The following is an 18679-nucleotide window of genomic DNA, read 5'->3' as shown; positions in this document are numbered from 1 at the left end:
AAGGAAAAATAAGACCAAGGTCATAGGACACATATTTCAAGTTGAATGCTAGGTAAAACATAGTGATGGGGATCATTGGTGATTAATTAAGGGCTAAGGAAATTGGCAAAGGAAAAGTGGCATTTATTAGCATTTGTTGATGAAAATAATGGAAAATAGGAGAAAAGGAAGGTGAAAGGTCACATAATTGCATGCGAGGAAAATTGAAGGAAAATAGAGGAAAATGAAGAAAATATAGGCCTTAATGATAAAAAGGCTTATGAGGATCAATTCACAACCTTTTGCCAGTTTTAGCTTGGAGCTCTCTTCTATCCTCTCTCTCTCATACTCTTGCACACTTAGAGTTTTCTTGGAGCATTTTGGCATACTTTGGATTTGGAGAAAGAAGGCAAAGGAAAGCAGAAAAGCACAAGGGGACAATGGGATCATCGACTACAACTATATTACTTTGCAAGTAGCAGGTTGCATGTATGATCTCCTTGTTGATTTATGGATGTATGGTATATGCATGTGATTATTTGGTTATGATCTGTCATTGGCATTGACGATTTCCTAGATTAACAATGGTTTTAGCCTTGTCTTTCCATTTCCTGGATAAATGTGGTGTTGTGGGTTTTTCCGTTTGATTGTTTTCTGGTTGGTGCTCATAATTCCTTATGGTTGTGGGTTGGAACAAACACTCTGGAGCCCTGAAACAACTTAGGTTGAGTTACTAGTCCTGGAGCATAGGTTGGACAAACAATCTGGAGCCCTTGGTGGGTTGAGTTACTAGTCCCGGAGCCGGGTTGGACAAACACTATGGAGCCCTAGAAGGCTATGGGTTGAGTTACTAGTTAATGGAGCCCTAGACAACTAGGTAGAGACCAATCTAGTTAGTGTTGGTGATGTTTGACCATGAGGTGGAATCACTGGTTGAGGGTTGAGGTGGTTTAGCCTATGGAAGCATGGTTTGGTTTTGTTTGGTTTATTCCATGAGATCCCACATTCATGTTTGGAATATGGTGTGGGGGTGATTGGCAGAAAGAGGGATTTGGTTCAGCCCTATCTATGGTCGAGTGGTACGTGGCAGTGCCTGACTTAGTTGGATTTTGCATTTGTTAATATGAGCTCTTTTCCTATTGTATTTTATGAGTACTTTACTTGAGATTATGTGTCTTTTATGGTTGTTCTATCATGGTTTATATGTTGTTCATTTGCTGGTTATATGTTGATTACATGACGTATATTGTCTATGGCTCTTGATATATTTTGATTAATTGATGAATGGTTAATGAATGGATGAGCTAACAAACGTTATCGCAGCTATTATGAGAGGGCACTGGACCTTTTCGGTGATTCTTAGATAAGTTTTAGACCTCTAGGTTCATATATGCATTCATGACCTATAGATTACATTTTCACCATGTGTTTAACGAAATGACTATCATGGTTAGGCCTAGATAGGTCAAGCCTTTGATTAAGTTTTGTATGAATGACTTTGTCTTGACGTCAATTTTCATTTTAGAAAGTCTCACTGAGTTATGGGCAATGGTTTAGAGGCTGAGCTGGAATTTAGGTTCAGAATTAGGGACCACACCCTCTAAACTAGAGAAATTGGGTTGCAACCGCATGGATGCAGTGTTGTGCATGTGGTTGGAGGCTCCCAACCACATGGAGGCCTTGTTGTGGCTGCGGTTGTGGGCTCAGGGCTGAGAAAAAGAGGTCTAGCTCAAGGTTTGCCACTTGGGGTGGTTGTTCAGCCTCTGAGTGACCTGTAGACCCTGTGGGATGTGTTGAGTTGTTAGTTTGTTGTCATTAGTCGAACCCACTTCCTTAAGTGGATCTAGGAGGTCGGGTAAGGTCATAATAGCTCTTCATCTCATGTTTACCTCGATAGGCCGGTGAAACTTGGTAAATGTGGGAGGGGTGGTTATATGTGATGTAAAGTTTGCATTACCAACTGGGTGGAAGTGATAAAGAGCAATTGAGAGGAAAGTGTTTTCCATAGTGCAAAAAGGTGAATTAAGAAGTAAGGGACTAAGTACATAATTTGAAACAGATAAGTGAGGTTTTAGGCATACTACAACATAAAAGTGTGAGAAGGATAACATGATGTAGGTAATGAAAAGAAAATCATAAATCAAAGTGAGGACAATTTGGATCCAAGGCGTGCTTTAATATAGTTTAGAACACTTTCCATTGTTAATGCACTTTTCAGGACAGAGGATGGAGTGTATTGTTTGAAAAGTGCAATGTCAATTGAAGAAAAGCCCTATTTGATTATAAAAAGTCCTCACTGTGCTTATATACATAAATCCTTGATTTTAACTAAGTTACCTTCTATGTATGTCAATCAACATAGTAAATGTTTAATAAAAGGTTAATAATGATTGAAATTTTTTATTTGAGATCGAACAATTCAATTCAATTCCAAAATACAAATTGGAGAACAACTTAAACAAATTTGAACAATCAATAGGTTATGGGTGTGAAGCATGACAAAAGTTACAAGCAAAGAATGAACCAGATACACATAACACAAATTAGAATGTAATATGTTTTGTTGTGTGCTAAGTGATAGAGAACAACATAAATAAAATACAACTAACTATTCCATGTTGTAGGATTCATATTGTAAATAATATGCATATGAATACATGTCGTTACAATAATCTTATTCAATGAGTAATGGTGGTTAAATTTTGTAATTATTAACAAGGTGATTGCTTGTCTTCTGGGCAAGTGCACATACTACTTTTGGTGCACATTTATTGGGATTCCGTAATGGTTTGGATGATAGTTGTCATTCTTGGTTATTCACATGCACATGAAATTTTGACGTGGGTGACTAAAATGCTAGAGTGTGCATGTGGAGGGTGGATTGACATGTAAGCTCTAGAACATATCACACATAATGTTGTATTTGTCAAAGCTTGTAAAGGATTTGGGGCAACCCCCTTTTAGCTCTTGCAAGGAGTGTCACTATTTGATATTATGAGCGGAAACATAGACTAAAGGTGGCATGATTGAAGGACACGAGCATGAGAGATACACATTTTAACATGTATGACACTGTGCACAAATACCATGACTGCATTGAAATCATGAATGGTAGTGGTTAACTACTTCCAAGATAAGGTCATCATATGTTGGTCTATGTAACCTCAACATCGTTTGGTCCTCTATCACATTATTTGGTCTTATGTTGATTATCCAATATTGAAATGACTTGGTCTTGTGTTTGTCTATCAAACATTAATCTTATTTGGTCTCATGTTAGTGTAGCTTATGCTAGTCATTTGGTCATGAAAAGTTTTACTTAAACTTGGGCTAATATTATTTTGCTCATAAATAAATTAGAAGGAATGATCATTACATAAATCTACCTTTGATGTGAGGCTAATCTTGATAAAATTTCTCGAATATGAATTGAAATCAATTCATAAAATTACATGTCTCTCTTTACATATAACGTAAGCATTAATATCTCTATATATAACATAAGTAATAATTGATGTATTGATGGTAATTTATGTTAAAATTATTTTTTGAATTGGTAAAAGTTAAGTATTATTAAAATATTTATGTTAATAGACACCCCTTCTTTGAAATAAGGTGTAGAATCTTCCTCCAACATCATTATTATTTGGGAAATATTTTTGTCATCTTCAGCACATTGATGACTCAAATTTAACCATTTAACTACTTTGCAGTAATAATTAATCTCGATGTTATAAGTGTTAGATTCTTCGATCAACGAATACCATTGACTATAGATTATCCGAGCTTGCAACAATCCACAAGCATCAATTCATGGCTTTCCCTATAACTCAACTTCTATCATTGACCATGGGCTTGCACCAAACGACTACAATTCAACTTTTACTGTCGACATTAGTCTTGTGCTAAGCAACTGCTATTCAACTTTTGTTGTTGGGCTTGGGCTTGCTCGACGTTCTAAGTGCTAGATTCTTCGATCAACAACTACCATTGACCATAAATTATATAAGCTCGCAACAATCAACAAGCATCAATTCATGGCTTTTCCTCTAACTCAACTTCTATCATTGACCATGGGCTTGAACCAGACAACTATGGCTCAACTTTTGTTATGAATTTTAGGCTTACACCAAACAACTATGATTCAACTTTTGTTGTGAACCTTGGGCTTGCACAAACAACTGCTATTTAACTTTAGCTATTAACCTTAGGTTGACACTAAACAATTACAAGTATAGTTTTATCTTTGAACAAATATAATCACTCAAGCAACACTCAATACCTATCAACATTCACAAACCACAAATTACATAATTATACTAATATCTTTTTATTTTTGTTAATTTTACCCCAAAAAAAAATTAAACCTTAAATTTCATAATTTGCACAATAATTTACCAATTAAACTACTCCGTAAACAAATAATTTTACTAATATGATTATTCAATAAAAAAACATTTTTCCTAAATTATATCTTAATTATTTTTTAACTTACACATTTTTACGCCCATTAAGAAAAAAAATTAAATGATGAAAAAAAGAAAACCGCGTTAACTACAGCGCGACATCTCACCATTAGATACTAGACAACAATAAAAGTATAAAGCGAACTTTCGTGATAGATTCTCAACCAACCGTCGAAGTATCATGAGAATTTTCATGGGCTTCCAACGTTGGTGGAGCGCGATTTAATGGAAGTTACACACAGAATAAAAGTCAACAGGCGTGGAGAAAACACATAACAAATCGAGTGTGGGGAAGGGCGTGGTGCGGCATTTGTCAGCATTGCCTTAGCGCCCAACCAATGACATAAATTCATTTGGCATAGGGGTTTCAATTGTCGGAACGACAGAGCCATTTCAATTGTTCATGCTCTAATCATAGAAACCCATGAAGCAATTGATGCGATTTTCACTGTTCGAACGTGGACGAGGAGAAATTGGATTAGGCTGGATGTCGTTTTTTGGTACCCTTTCAAAGGCTTTTGCTTGAAGTAACAGAAACATCATTCTCTGAGCGGTTGGTAGCAGAGGTTACCATAATCACCGAACCTAAAAATTCGGGGAAATAAATTGAAATTCGAGTATGAATTGAGTTGACAAGATCGGGTTTTCATAGGGAGCGAGAGATTTTTCTTATTTGTTTCTAGGGTTACGCCATGGCGTTTAACTGCAGGGTTTTGGTCCGTGGAGTTGTAGCCCTGCTATTGCTCTGTAATATTATTAATTGTCTGGAAATTACGAAGGTCGAAAATGGATCCGTTAAAATGGGGACAGGTGCGATGGTTTTACCGCTCACGCTGTCGACGGCGAAGGGAAATGTATCGTCGCATCCGTTAATTAGGCGCTTGGCGAGTGGAAAACCAAAGCATCCCAGCGCTCGCATGAAGCTTTATGATGATCTACTTACCAATGGGTATGCATGGTTATTGTTATGCATTTTTTTCCTATTTGTAATATTAAATTCAGAGGCAATCTTTTGACTTTCAGGGTTCTGGGTCGTTTTGCAATTTTCTTTGCATTCCCGATTGCGCGTGGCATTCCCCCATGATTTATATGACAAATCGCAAATCATAGTTATTTATTTTATTGTTTTTGGAAATTTAAAATCCACCCATCGGGCTCTTCTCCTTGTTTCCACAATGGCAAGGGTGCCCAAACGCACCAAGGGTAAACTGGGGTTTTTAAGGATTCAAGGCTGAATCATCAGTATACTCATAAAAAGTTCAAATATGTCACCGTGGCAATTGATTAGGGATGGGAAGGATAACACCCTTTTTCTCAACTACCCGAGGTAGATAATTGACAATTTGCAAAATGTTTTCACTTTTGACTTGGCCAGTTTAATTCTAACCATTTGTCATTCTTGCCTGATTAATTCTAGCTTTTTTCTCTTTCTGGGATAATGTAATATTTTTCTTTCTTTCTTCCTCTTTCTGGTACAATTTGTTTACTTTTTGCAGTTTTTCAAGAAATGCAGATGATTGCATTGCATAGAATGAACTTATTTTGTCGTAGGTGCCAGGTCTGATGCCGCGTTTATACAACGAATCACTTTCCGATTATGTTCTGATATTTCTTTTTCCAGCACTGATTGAAAAGTGGCCTTTATTTTTATTATAAATCTAAATTGATTTTTCTATTTTTTAATTTCGCTATTTTGTTTTGTAATTGAGATTCACTTTCTCTGGCATTGGTCCGGAATAGTGACCAATGCCAGAATCAGATATATGTGGAACATAAGTTCCATCATTTGCTGTTTTTTTGGTTTGTTGGTTGGGTGGCTGCTTTGAAATGGTTGGAAAACAATGCTTTGCCAGATTTTTCTGGAAAAATAATCTCTATGTGAACATGGATGAGCGGTAATTAATATTTTTTTCAAGGAAAGAAATCAGCCTCCCTTTTAGCCTGAGTGCTAGAGTGAGGTTTGCTGGTATCAGTTTAGCCCATAGGTATACTTACTTAAGAGTTCACAAGGCTGGATGCCATTATAACAATATTCGAAGGCATGAAGCCATTACAACAATATTTATCAAGGCATTATAGCTCATCACTTCACTAGCGGGGATTGGTGAGGAAGATAACTACCATTCCTTCCAACCACCCAAGATAACTCCAATTGACATGAAGGGTAACTATTCTATCAAAAACACTTGGGAATTCATTTCTTTAAGACTTGTACCATTTGGGTCGAGCGGGGCTCTGCGATAAAGGCATCTCAGTAAACAACTCATTACGCAGTCCACTTGTGCGATATTCATACTTAGTGCCTTTATATTGCTGAATGCTCTTGTGTTTTGATTTTTTGTGGTAATTTAGAGTGCTTTGGATTTCAAATTCCAGCCATTCCTTACATTTTCTTCCAACTTGCAGTGCAAAAGTTTTAAGATTTTTACACTTTTGAAATGGTTACGGTATTTAAGCCTTCTTACTTGTTATTTTTTTAATGACAAATTTTGCTGAACTTAATGCAGCTACTATACTACAAGGCTCTGGATTGGAAAGCCGCCACAAGAATTTGCTCTAATTGTGGATTCAGGCAGCACTGTTACATATGTTCCCTGTTCAACCTGTACACGATGTGGCAATCACCAGGCAAGTGTATATTGGGTCCACATCAAGGGAGTTTAAAAGTCAGACTGATGCCTATAGGTTAAAACTCATTGTTTGATGAAAATTCTGACTGGATTCCGTAAATAATAAACAAACTGAATTCTGCTTGGCTAATTCTATCAATCCTTGTTGCTTACCAAAGTGTAGAGAGAAGTTTGTTACTTGAGAAACAAATCAATGTCTATCTCTATCTAGAACATAGTAGCTTTCCATGGACTTTCACTTGTTTAGTGCAGTGTTAGGTTGTGATGTCATAAAGAAGGCATTGCTGCTCTGAGCATATGTTCAGATTTATCCTTGATGTCTCAATTAACTGAATCCTTTCTGAGCTACAGACTACGAGGAGGAAGTAACTTTTACGGTTGGGTTACAAGAATAAGCAAGAAGCAAGCTTTTATTATCATAATGAGGTTTAGCGTCAATGGGATCTTGACTGCTTGCAGTCTCCGAGTTCATTCCGTCAATGATTTATTATTTGGCAGTTTACGCCCATTCCTTAGCACTGGCTTTTGTTCAGTTCCTCTAAACTCTTTGATATCTTCGGCCGTCCCAAAAGCTGGGAGCAAGGTGTAACCAGTAAGGATTAAATCCCAATTATCCGGATTTGATGAAAGGAAATGCTGAAAATTAGTTCTGTAAGAAGAAATTCAGGAGTAAAACTTAAATTCCAGACGACCTTTTCATGCACATTGCAGCCAAGCACTTCGAGTTTTCCAAGTAGGTTACATACTGTGTTGGGTTAAGTTTCTGTTTTAAATGGAGGGCGGCATGCGTATTATTCCAATGCAAGCCACTGTTATGCAGCATATACTTATTATTTTTGTGTTGTAGCCATTTGTATGAATGGGTTATGATAGAGAAGTTGCTCGAGATTCATTTAATATTTTAATCCATTCAGAAGAGAGTATGTACCATTTCACTCAGTTGTTTATAAATATATATATATAAGAAGAGCAAAAATTAAATTCCAGATGACCTTTTCATGCACATGCAGCGAAGCACTAAGAGCTTGTCAAGTAGGTTACATACTGTGTTATGTTAAGATTCTGTTTTAAATGGAGGGTGACATGCGTGTTATTCTAATGCAAGCCACTGTTATGCAGCATATACTTATTATTTGTGTTGTAGCCATTTGTATGAAGTGGATTATGATAGAGAAGTTGCTGGAGACTCATTTAATATTTTAATCCATTCAGAAGAGAATATTTACCATTTCACTCAGTTGTTTTACTGTGTTGTGTTAAGATTCTGTTTAAATGGAGGGTGACATGCGTATTATTCTAATGCAAGCCACTGTTATGCAGCATATACTTATTATTTTTGTGTTGTAGCCATTTCTATGAAGTGGATTATGATAGAGAAGTTGCTGGAGACTGATTTAATATTTTAATCCATTCAGAAGAGAATATGTACCATTTCACTCAGTTATATATATATCCGAGGAAAATCGTTTGTGCACTTTTCCTTATTTTGAGGATGGTATTCAGGGTAATTCTTATTCTGCAAAAGCTGAAAGCTTTGTCAACAATCTCAGGATGAGCAAGATATTCAAAAAACAGTTCACGAAGAGCATCATATCACAACATGAGATTTGAACGTGGATGAAGAAGAAAATATTTTTTCTTCACAGCTGCTCAAATTAAACCCACTTAACATGTTTTCATTATGCTATTCGCTACTATTATAATTAGTTCTTTTACCATTTTATTGCCAAATTCTTTTACTTTCACATTCTTTTGCTTCATTTCATTACTCATCCCATAAATAACTTTTAGCTTCTCTTTTTTAGGTTTCTGCTGATCCAAGGGTTCTCTTTATGGATGAAATGGTTTTTCTTATCTTACAAACGACGTGTGCATGGAATTTGTGCTAATCATGTAGGAACCAATTTGGGTTGCTATGCAGTTTTATATTTAGTATTTACATACAATGATTCATAGTTTGTACATTTGTAGAGGTTGCAAATACTCGTCTCTCTTGTGAGTTTGTATTCTTTCTGATTCCATGCGTTCATTGTGCAGAGTGTATGTTTCCTTTGCTTCCATGTGTTCATTGCTTTCAACATTTCAGCTGTGATCGCACATCATTCTTTAACAGATTTCTGTGAGTGCAATTATGATGTGTTTGGATTGCATTACTCACCCTCTTTTGGTTCTCTTTAGGATCCAAGATTTCAACCGGATTTGTCAAGCACCTACCAGCCTGTAAAATGTGGTTTAGATTGTGGTCTTTGTGACATAGACAAAAATCAATGTAAATATGAGAGACAATATGCAGAGATGAGCAGCAGCAGCGGTGTACTTGGAGAGGATATGTTGTCTTTTGGTGTTGATAGTGCACTTCCGCCACAACGTGCAGTGTTTGGGTGTGAAAATTCGGAAACTGGTGACCTCTATCATCAACATGCAGATGGAATTATGGGGCTTGGCCGTGGTCAGCTTAGCATCATGGATCAACTTGTTCAGCATGGTGTGATAGCCGATTCGTTCTCTTTATGTTATGGTGGGATGGATGTAGGTGGAGGGGCCATGGTTTTGGGTGCAATTCCTCCTCCTCCAGACATGGTGTTCTCCACATCAAATCCAAATCGCAGGTATGGAGTGTTTTTCTTCTGCCGTGGAAAACTATATTACAACTTTAATTCATCTCAATTAAATATTCTGTATATGATACATCTGACGCATATTCTGTTAGTGTGGGGATGGAAACAGTCCATACTACAATATACATCTGAAAGGAATAAGCGTCGCTGGTAATCCACTGCCATTGGATCCTCAAGTATTCAACAATAGATATGGTACTGTCTTGGATAGTGGAACTACATATGCTTACCTACCAGAAGCAGCATTTGTAGCCTTCAGAGATACTGTAAGTGGATTGATCTTTTAGTGCTTCTGTAAACTGCTCAAAGGCCAAGTTTCAATGACATTATGAATGATGTTATAGGATAGTAATCATTGAGCATTGCTATATTAGCAATTTATACTTAAAAAAGGTTTTTTCTGTTTATCATAACTTACAACAACTTCTAGTATTATTATTAGATGAACCACACTGGTTGGTTCGAAACGCGTCGATGATATTACTCCTATGCGATTTTTTCCAAAAGAATTTGTTATTATTAATATGGATCACAGAAGTCAAAACTCAGAAACTTCTAGTATTTTAAAACATTAGTTGAATGCCCTTAGGCAAGACCAATTAGCAATATGCATAAGATATGGTCAAAATTAATTTTTCTTTGTTTGATTTAAATGTAATTGAGAACATTTCAAGCTTTTCAAACATTAAATTGATGAAAAACTTACCAAATTTCCTTTAGCTTAATTCAAAATGATATCAATTTAATTGATCGGTATCCTGCTGTTATTAACCTTGAATATATATTTTTAATCTTATTTTAGCCCAGCACTAATAATGGCAACTCTAAGCGATATCAAATTTATCATACCAAATTTGATCCCTCAACCAGAAATTCAGCTGAAGCTGTTTAATTTGACCCTGCCTGAATAACAGTGGACGTTCTTTCTCTGGTGGGAAGCTAGCAGTCCATGGTCCTTTAGTGGGGGTCCATGGCTTTCTAGTGGCAGTTGACCATGAGATCAACGCCCCCCCCACCCCTCGCCCTACCAGAAGTAATACCAAATAAAAAAAAATAACGAAAACAGTGAGCAATAAACGTTCCCCAAATTTATATTCTGCCCTCTACTGGCAGGAGCAATTTTAATTGATCGGCCTTGTGAGACATTTTATTCTTTCCTGAATCAATGATCGACATCAAGGTTCCCTTTTTTGTTTTGGCAGAAAATAAGAGATTTTATATTAAACTAAATCATTAAAATATTTTGGCAAGCTCATAGGCGTCCTTATTGATCAATCTTCTAATCAAAATCTCCTTTGTAGGCTGGGGAGTAGATTCCTGCTTTCCTCTGCCCGTATATTCTGGCTTTCCAAAGTTACAATATTGGGGCTTAAATTCCCCATGGTAGTCTATTACCTGAGCAGTGAGACACTCAAAACGACTTAGCCCCAGTGCTTTCCCTTAATCATAGACTTTCGTAATTTATTGGACCCCAAGTAATATTAGACAATTCTACAAAAAATGGACTTATATATAGCAGTGCGATGATAGTTGCAAAAGCGAAACTGACTTGAGAGGAAGGTTGCCACCTATGGCAGTGGCACACCCATGACTCAAGCTTCTCTGCCACCTTGTTCATGACGACACCTGCTTGTGCCGTCTTCAGGATGAGGAATGGAATACCTCATCATCTTTCTCACATACAATGTCAGTTTATCTCATGGCCAGTCCATTAATCTTCTCTTCATCTTGTACATCTTCCACCCCTTTGTTCCATATCTCCCTGCAATTTGTCTATGAATTCTACATGGTCCTCCAATTGAACATCGAAGGATGTCAGTGACTGCAGCATATATATGAATGATCTCTTTCATCTAAAATTTACATGGTGCAAACCTTTATTTCTCCTTCCAAGGCAAACGCATTCTTTTTGGCTCTGGTGAAGCTGGGGTCCTATATATCTATGATAATTTTTGGCTATCCAATAGGTTTCCTTCCTTTTGTCATTCTAGAGGCTTCTGTAGTAGCACTTATGCTGGACTTTTTTCCACTTTTACTAGCATTTCTCCTCAATTTTTGTTTATAACAAGGTTCCATTCTTCCTTCTATTTCCTCAACACACTAGATATTTGCCCAGATACTTGCAACAACTCAAAGTTTCTCTTACCTTGTTATGCTAGTAAACCACAATTTTGGACTTAAACTATGACATAAAATAGATCCTATCCTGGCCATCTCTCATAATCATTATTTGACAAGATTTGTGCAATTACTTCCATTCAATTAAAGTTCTAGAAATGTGGTGACAATATTGGGGCATTCATACCAATGTCAATGCACTAAATCTAATGATAGTGGAGCCTCAAGGCACTTCGTTGGGTACACGGAGGCCCTCTCAAATTTGGCTGAAAAGAAGACTAATTTGGAAATTATACTTGGAGATAATGCCACCTACCCTGTGAAAGTGACATGTATCATTACTCTTCACTTGAATCAAGGTCAAACTATTCATCTACAAGAAGTGCTGTATGTGCTCGATTTGAAGAAGAACCTGGTGTTTATGGCACCAAAGATTTGTCCACTTACATCACAAAGCCTTACTTGGGGGTAAGGAAGATAGTCACAGGTATGCCCGAGTTCAACATGAATCATGAAGGTGTTTGTCAAGGTTGTGCAACTGGGAAACTACAAGGGGACCATTCCCTTCTAGTGAAAGAAATACTAACGATATTCTTAAATTGGTCCATTCTGATCTATCTGGCATGTTACCCATAACATCGTTGGAAGGATACCTATATTATGCAATCTTTGTGGATGACTTCTCATGCAAAACATGGATCTATTTCTTGAAGAAGAAGGATGAAGTGTTCAAATGGTTCTGTTCTTTCAAAGCATTGGTGGAAAATCAAACAAGGAAGAAGATCAAGATATTGAGGACCGACAAAGGAACCGAATATGAATCAAATGAATTCAACGACTTGTGCAGAGAGGCTGACATTAAGAGGGAGACAACTGTTCCACACACCTCTGAGCAAAATGGTGTTGCTAAAAGGAAGAATCGAACAATCATGGAAGCCACCTGTGCCATGCTCCATGATTAAGGCTTACTGAAGTTCTTATGGGGAGAAGCTGCCAACGTTGTCATGTATGTTCAAAGCCTGCATCAAGCATTGGATTTCAAGACACCCGAGCAAGTTTTCATTGGTAAGAAACTTGATGTTTCTCGTTTTAGAATATTTGGCTGTCTTGTGTATTTTCATGTGCCTAAAGAGAAAATGAACAAGTTGGAAGCTTATGGGAAGAAGGGTATATTTGTTGCTACAATGAAAATTTGAAAGCATATAGAATCTATGTACCTAGTCAAAGAGAAGTGGAAGTAAGTCGTGATGTCACCTTTGATGAAGATACTGCCCTTGGGAAAGCCAAAGATCTCCCCATTCCAAGGAAGGACAATGATGATGCTAAAAAAAACAAGATGAACCTCCAACAGATGAGCCTATTTGTTTATGGTTCGATGGATCTTGTTGATCCACCTCCTGGTGATCCCTCTACCTCAAGGAAACGACCGCTATGGCTCAAAGATACTATCAAAGATGTTGAAAGACATTCTGCTCCAAGAGGGACATTTCGCGAAAGTAAGAAGCTGAACAAGTATCAAGGGTACTTGGCTGCTATGGGGAGTATCGTTCAAGTTGAACCATGCATGTTTGAAGAAGCTGTAAAACACCAAGTATGGAAGGATGCAATGAATGAGGTGTATGAATCAATCATGAAGAATGATGTCTGGGATGTGGTTCCAAGACCCAAGGACAAGTCTGTGGTCACTTCTAAATGGATTTACAAAATCAAACATGGAGTTGATGGGAGTGTTGAAAAATATAAAGTTAGGTTCATTGCTCGAGGCTTCTCTCGAAAGGAAGGAGTGGACTATGATGAGATATTTGCACTGGTTGCTTGATATATTACTATTTGATCTATTATTGCTTTTGCTGCCACTCAAGGATGGAGCCTACATCAAATGGACGTTAACACTGCTTTCTTGCATGGCTCGCTTAAGGAGGAAGTCTACTCGGAACAACCTCAGGGGTTCGAAGTACAAGATCGAAGGACACATGTATGCAGGTTGAAAAAAGCCCTCTATGTCTTGGAGCAAGCCCCCAAGGCTTGGTATGAGAGGATTGACAGTTATCTTATGAAGTTGGGATTCATGAGGAGCTATACTGATCCCAACCTATACTTTAAGGTTGAAAAGGACATGCCTCTCATTTTGGTCCTTTATGTTGATGATCTCTTTTTTGACAGGTGCCAACCTTTTCGTTTATCAATGCAAGAGGGGTTGAATTCTAAGTTCGAGATGAAGGACCTAGGATTGATGCACTACTTCCTAGGCTTGGAGGTCTGGCAAAAGCTAGGTGAGATTTTCCTTTCTCAAGGAAAATACATTGTGAAGTTGCTAGAGAGATGTGGGATGGTCGATTGCAAGTCTGTTTCTACTCCGATGGAAGTTAACTTCAAGAAGCTACGTGGAAGTGTTGCTGGGCCTGAATTGGCAAACCCTTCCAAGTATCGACAACTTGTGGGGGCCCTGATGTTCTTGGTAAACTCTTGTCCAGACATATGCATTGCTGTGAACACGTTGAGTCAATTTATGGTTGAGTCTCATCACATACATTGGATTGTTGCTAAGAATCTCTTAAGATTTCTTTGTGGAAAATCAACTATGGGTTGAGATACACTGCTGGGAATTTGAGGCTACACGGATATATTGATGTTGATTGGGTTGGTAGCGTGATGGATTGAAAGAGCACGTCAGGATGTTGCTTCTCATTGGGGTTTGCTTTGATTTTGTGGATGAGCAGGAAGCATAAATCAATTGCTTTAAGCACTGTTGAGACCGAATACATTTTAGCTAGAATTGCTTGTTGTGAAGATGTTTGGTTGATGAAGCTTTTTAGTGAGCTATTTGAGCACGTGCTGGATACCACCGTGATCTATTGTGACAACCAAAGTTGGATTCGCCTTATAGATCACGGTGGTACCACTTTATCCGAGGTATGGTACAACGGGGAGCAATATGGCTTCAACACATCAGGACCAATGAACAGGTTGTTGACATCTTTCATGAAGCGCTTCGGAAAGGTCAAATTCTTAGCCTTTCGAGAGAGACTTGGAATCATGGAAGGACCCTTCCATGATGGTCTCGCTTGAGTTGGACATTGAGCTCTAGGAGCTCCTGGGGGCTTGGGGTACTTCTTGGAGCTGTGAGAGACCATAGGGTGAGTGGTTCACCTTCCCTTGTGATACACCATGATGGTTGACATGTGTGTAGTGTGAGTGGTTCACCTTCCTATACGATTGATGACACATGTGTGTAGGATGAGTGGTTTACCGTCCCTTACGATTGATGATATATGCATAGGATAAGTGGTTCACCTACTCCTATGGCATATGAGCAGGATGAGTGGTTCACCTTCTCTCGTGGATGCCCCAGCATACATCCTACCCATGTAGTTCGGGACTCATGGGAAGTACCTCTCATCTGGGCAATGAGTTGGGAAAAGTGGATAAGGACCATGGCACTACAAATGGACGCATAGTGTACTACTGTACTCCCTATGTCTAGGATGCATGGTGTTCAACAACTTGATCTGGGATCAAGTTTGATTGGGGTTCTACCACTCGACCGACTTTTGTCAGTGGAGAGTGGTAAGGTCTTGTGACTCACTCTCAATCAATTCTTCTTCATTATCTATATCAATGTTCAACAGAGTAGAGACAGGATACACAAATGGTACATGATGATAGGATGGCATGATGATCGATGATGATAGATGAATTGGCAGGTAAAATTCTCCCTAGTTGAGAAGGAGTGTTAAAATTGACAACTAGGGCCAAAACACTTTGGACAACTCATTTGATGGAGATGATGATTGCATTGAATTCCCTTTTTCGAGAGGACCAAAATCGATCTAAAAATCATCAAATTTGGACAAGCAAAAATGTGCTTTGAATTTATGCCCACACATGTGCAAATTGTCAAGGTCAGCGACATCATCATATAGGCTCATGAAGCCCAATGGCCATGTCACTTCACCCTCAACGACTTTGATAAATATAAGTGACCTCCAACCTCATTTGGCACCTCCCTCACTCACAGTGTGTTCTTCTCTCCTTCTCTCATTGGTTCGTAACTTCGTATAGCTATTGGGCATATCTTTTTTTCTCTCACACGTGTGGCAAGGAGGACGAATTTCAGACAGAATTATAGGGCTGAAAATTTCCGATTTTTCTGCAGTTTGACCAGCGTTGACTTTGACTTTACAGAGACTTTTTGACTTCGATATTTTGGGAGGATCTTTGTCTCAGCAGGGCACATATATTGGCACAAAAACAGAGGCTTTCTGTTGACTGCAGCCTTCCAACTAGGGTTTTTGTAGAAGATTTGACTTTGACTTTGACCAAGTATAAGGAGGAATTTTGGGATTGTTTTCAAGGCATCTTGACCAGCTGATCAGGCCGCATTTGACCAAGGTTGACTGATCTCTTTTGTGGACTGTTTGCTTCTGCACCATTGATTGGTTAGGGCTGATTTGAGTGCTTTTGATTGAGAACAACATTGCAGATTTTGACAGGGCTGTTTTGCACATCTATTGGCAAGTCAATTTTGACTTTTGACTCTCTTTCTTTGCTGAACATTTGATATAATAATAAGAAGAATTGATCGAAGGGTTTACCCCACCTTGCGGTTTTTCCCTCGCATCCGCCAAATCTGGTGTCCTTTTGTCTTCTGCATTTTATTATTAATGTTCTATCTACAGTTTCTGTCAATGAGATTTATGGTTAATGTGATTGATATTGAAAATCTAAATTGGAAATTGTCATTGGGCTGCTAAAGGAATATTGAACTAATTGTGCTAAACATAGAACATACCATTGTTATCTAAAATTAAGATTCCTCCAAGAATTCGATTATCTAACTCAAGTGATAAAAAGGGAAATTATCAATGTTGCATTAATCGTTATCGGGATTAAATCGGCGCCGAGAAAAAATCGTAAAAATCGGGAAAAAATTGTAACATACAAAAATTTTCATTTTTTTTTTTCAAAATTTTTAATATCTAAAGCATCTACAACATAAAATAAATACATTGACACATAAATATGATAAAAGAACTAATATATAAGATGTTTAATATCATTTTTAGTGCCACATCAAACATAACAATGAATCATGTCCTGAATAGTAAGTCCTGACTCATGACTCCCAACTCAGCCTCAAAATATCAACAAAAAATATAATAATGTATCTCATATCATGAGTCATAATGTTATATACAATGAAATGAACCAAATAACTAAAGTCTAATACTACTGATTTTCTTTGCCTTTCTAGATGTAAATGTCGGTGGAGTTGGCAGTAGACTCTGTTGTGCTCTAGAAGCTGAAGAACTAGGAGCTACAAGAGGTAGACCACGTCCTCTACTGGTGACGGGTAGCTTGGGTCACCTCCTCCTCCTCATTAAAAAAAATAATTTATTTATTTATTTTTTCTTCTCTTAAAAATCGCGATTTTTACGAAAAAATCGCTGAAAAAAAATTTGCGATTTAATCGGCCGGTAATATCACTGATTTGAAAAAATTGTGATTTTCCGATTTAATCGCGATTAGTGCAACACTGGAAATTATAAGTTAAACTCAAGCGTTCATTCTGAAAATGGATATATAAGAGAGAAAAATGGAATTCAAATTGATTAAAGGAAACTACAGCTAGATAATTGCCAAAAAAGGAATTTTGAGAAAATACTGAACCAAGTCAAATTTATTGAGAGAAGATAGAGGAAAAAAATTATCAAAATTATTATAGGGTGATGTTTGTTTCATGTTAACTCTGAGAAAGGGTCAGTTAACTCAATTTTCTCCACTCAAGTGAACTAAGGCCCAATAATAGCCATTCAACCTCTCCTTTGGTCAAATTAGTGAAGGGAATTATTATTTAAGCAAGTGGAAGGCCAACCTTCTAACTCGAATTGGTTTTGAGTAAGCACAAGTGCCTCACTCTCTTATCTCCATTATTTGCTCTCTCTCTCTCTCTAAAGCTCTTGATACTTTGTGTCTTGGGATCATTGTCTCAAGTTGTAATAGTCATCTTGGTGCAGGCAACCTTTTGGCCATTGCAGAATAAAACTCGGTTTTGATCCACGCACTCTGGTTTGTTTTGATTCAATGCTATCCTGCATAAATTATTAAGATTTTTTAGCTATTTATTTGGGCTATTTGCCACTTAGATGCACTTTTTTTCTTACTTTTATCTTTTCATATTAGGGGCTGATTTGTGAAGGACTGTTCCACATATTATTTTATGAATTTTTCTATAACTGTTTGGCCACTAACTTGCTGGTCAAACAGCCTTCAAATTGCTGTTTTTCAGTCATCTATTGCAGATTTACAGGTCTGAACAGCAGGTACACTTGATAGGGACACCCCCTTGAGCTTCGCAAGCACCAACTCAAATGGAGAAGAGGATTTGCCATCGACACATATGGCTGATTCCCGTATATGTTTGCTGATTTTTGCTGCTGTTTTTGAAGATCATATCGGCTGTTAAGGTGTAAAAATTAGTGCTAACACGCCCCCCTGCACCACCCTGAATTTTCCTAAAATTTGGGGGTGCTCCGACACATTGCCCCTTTGTGTGCCTCCACTCTAGCGCTCCTCCATCTGGGAAAGTTGGTGGAACATAGATTTTCAATCAATGTTTGTCCTGTACAGTGAACAAATTTTATAGACATTCAAATGAGTTATTGTTGACACCTAATCCTCAGCGGTTGGGTGTACCCGGAATGTGAACAGTCATCAAGAAGATGAATTGATCAGTCACATTCATATATATAAACAATAGTTACCTAATGAAATAAATCAATCAATTTTTTCTGCCAAGTTTGGAGTTACCCTGGCCTGACATGGTATCAGAGCACAGGTCCCAGATTCCTTTTTTTTTGGCGTGCCT

At 37.7% G+C, this 18679-nt stretch overlaps 1 protein-coding gene across 2 annotated transcripts in view; it reads left to right on the top strand.

Moving 5' to 3' along the window:
* The first annotated feature begins 4604 nt into the window (after nucleotides 1–4604).
* Nucleotides 4605–18679, top strand: part of LOC149139878 (aspartic proteinase CDR1-like) — a 91185-nt gene continuing 77110 nt past the window's right edge. For both annotated transcript variants that reach the window (XM_089448910.1, XM_089448908.1), the window contains exons 1-4: nucleotides 4605–5394; nucleotides 6953–7073; nucleotides 9254–9684; nucleotides 9803–9959. In XM_089448910.1, the coding sequence (XP_089305036.1) occupies nucleotides 5138–5394; nucleotides 6953–7073; nucleotides 9254–9684; nucleotides 9803–9959 (966 nt within the window). In that variant the 5' untranslated portion in view covers nucleotides 4605–5137. The remainder of the gene's footprint in view (nucleotides 5395–6952; nucleotides 7074–9253; nucleotides 9685–9802; nucleotides 9960–18679) is intronic.

The sequence above is a fragment of the Pinus tabuliformis genome, chromosome X (assembly GCF_031772625.1).
Source record: "Pinus tabuliformis cultivar Carrire ecotype Pingquan chromosome X, CPIR1, whole genome shotgun sequence".
Taxonomy (NCBI): domain Eukaryota; kingdom Viridiplantae; phylum Streptophyta; class Pinopsida; order Pinales; family Pinaceae; genus Pinus; species Pinus tabuliformis.
Note: the sequence above shows the minus strand (reverse complement) of the source record. Positions and strands in the feature narration are given on the sequence as shown.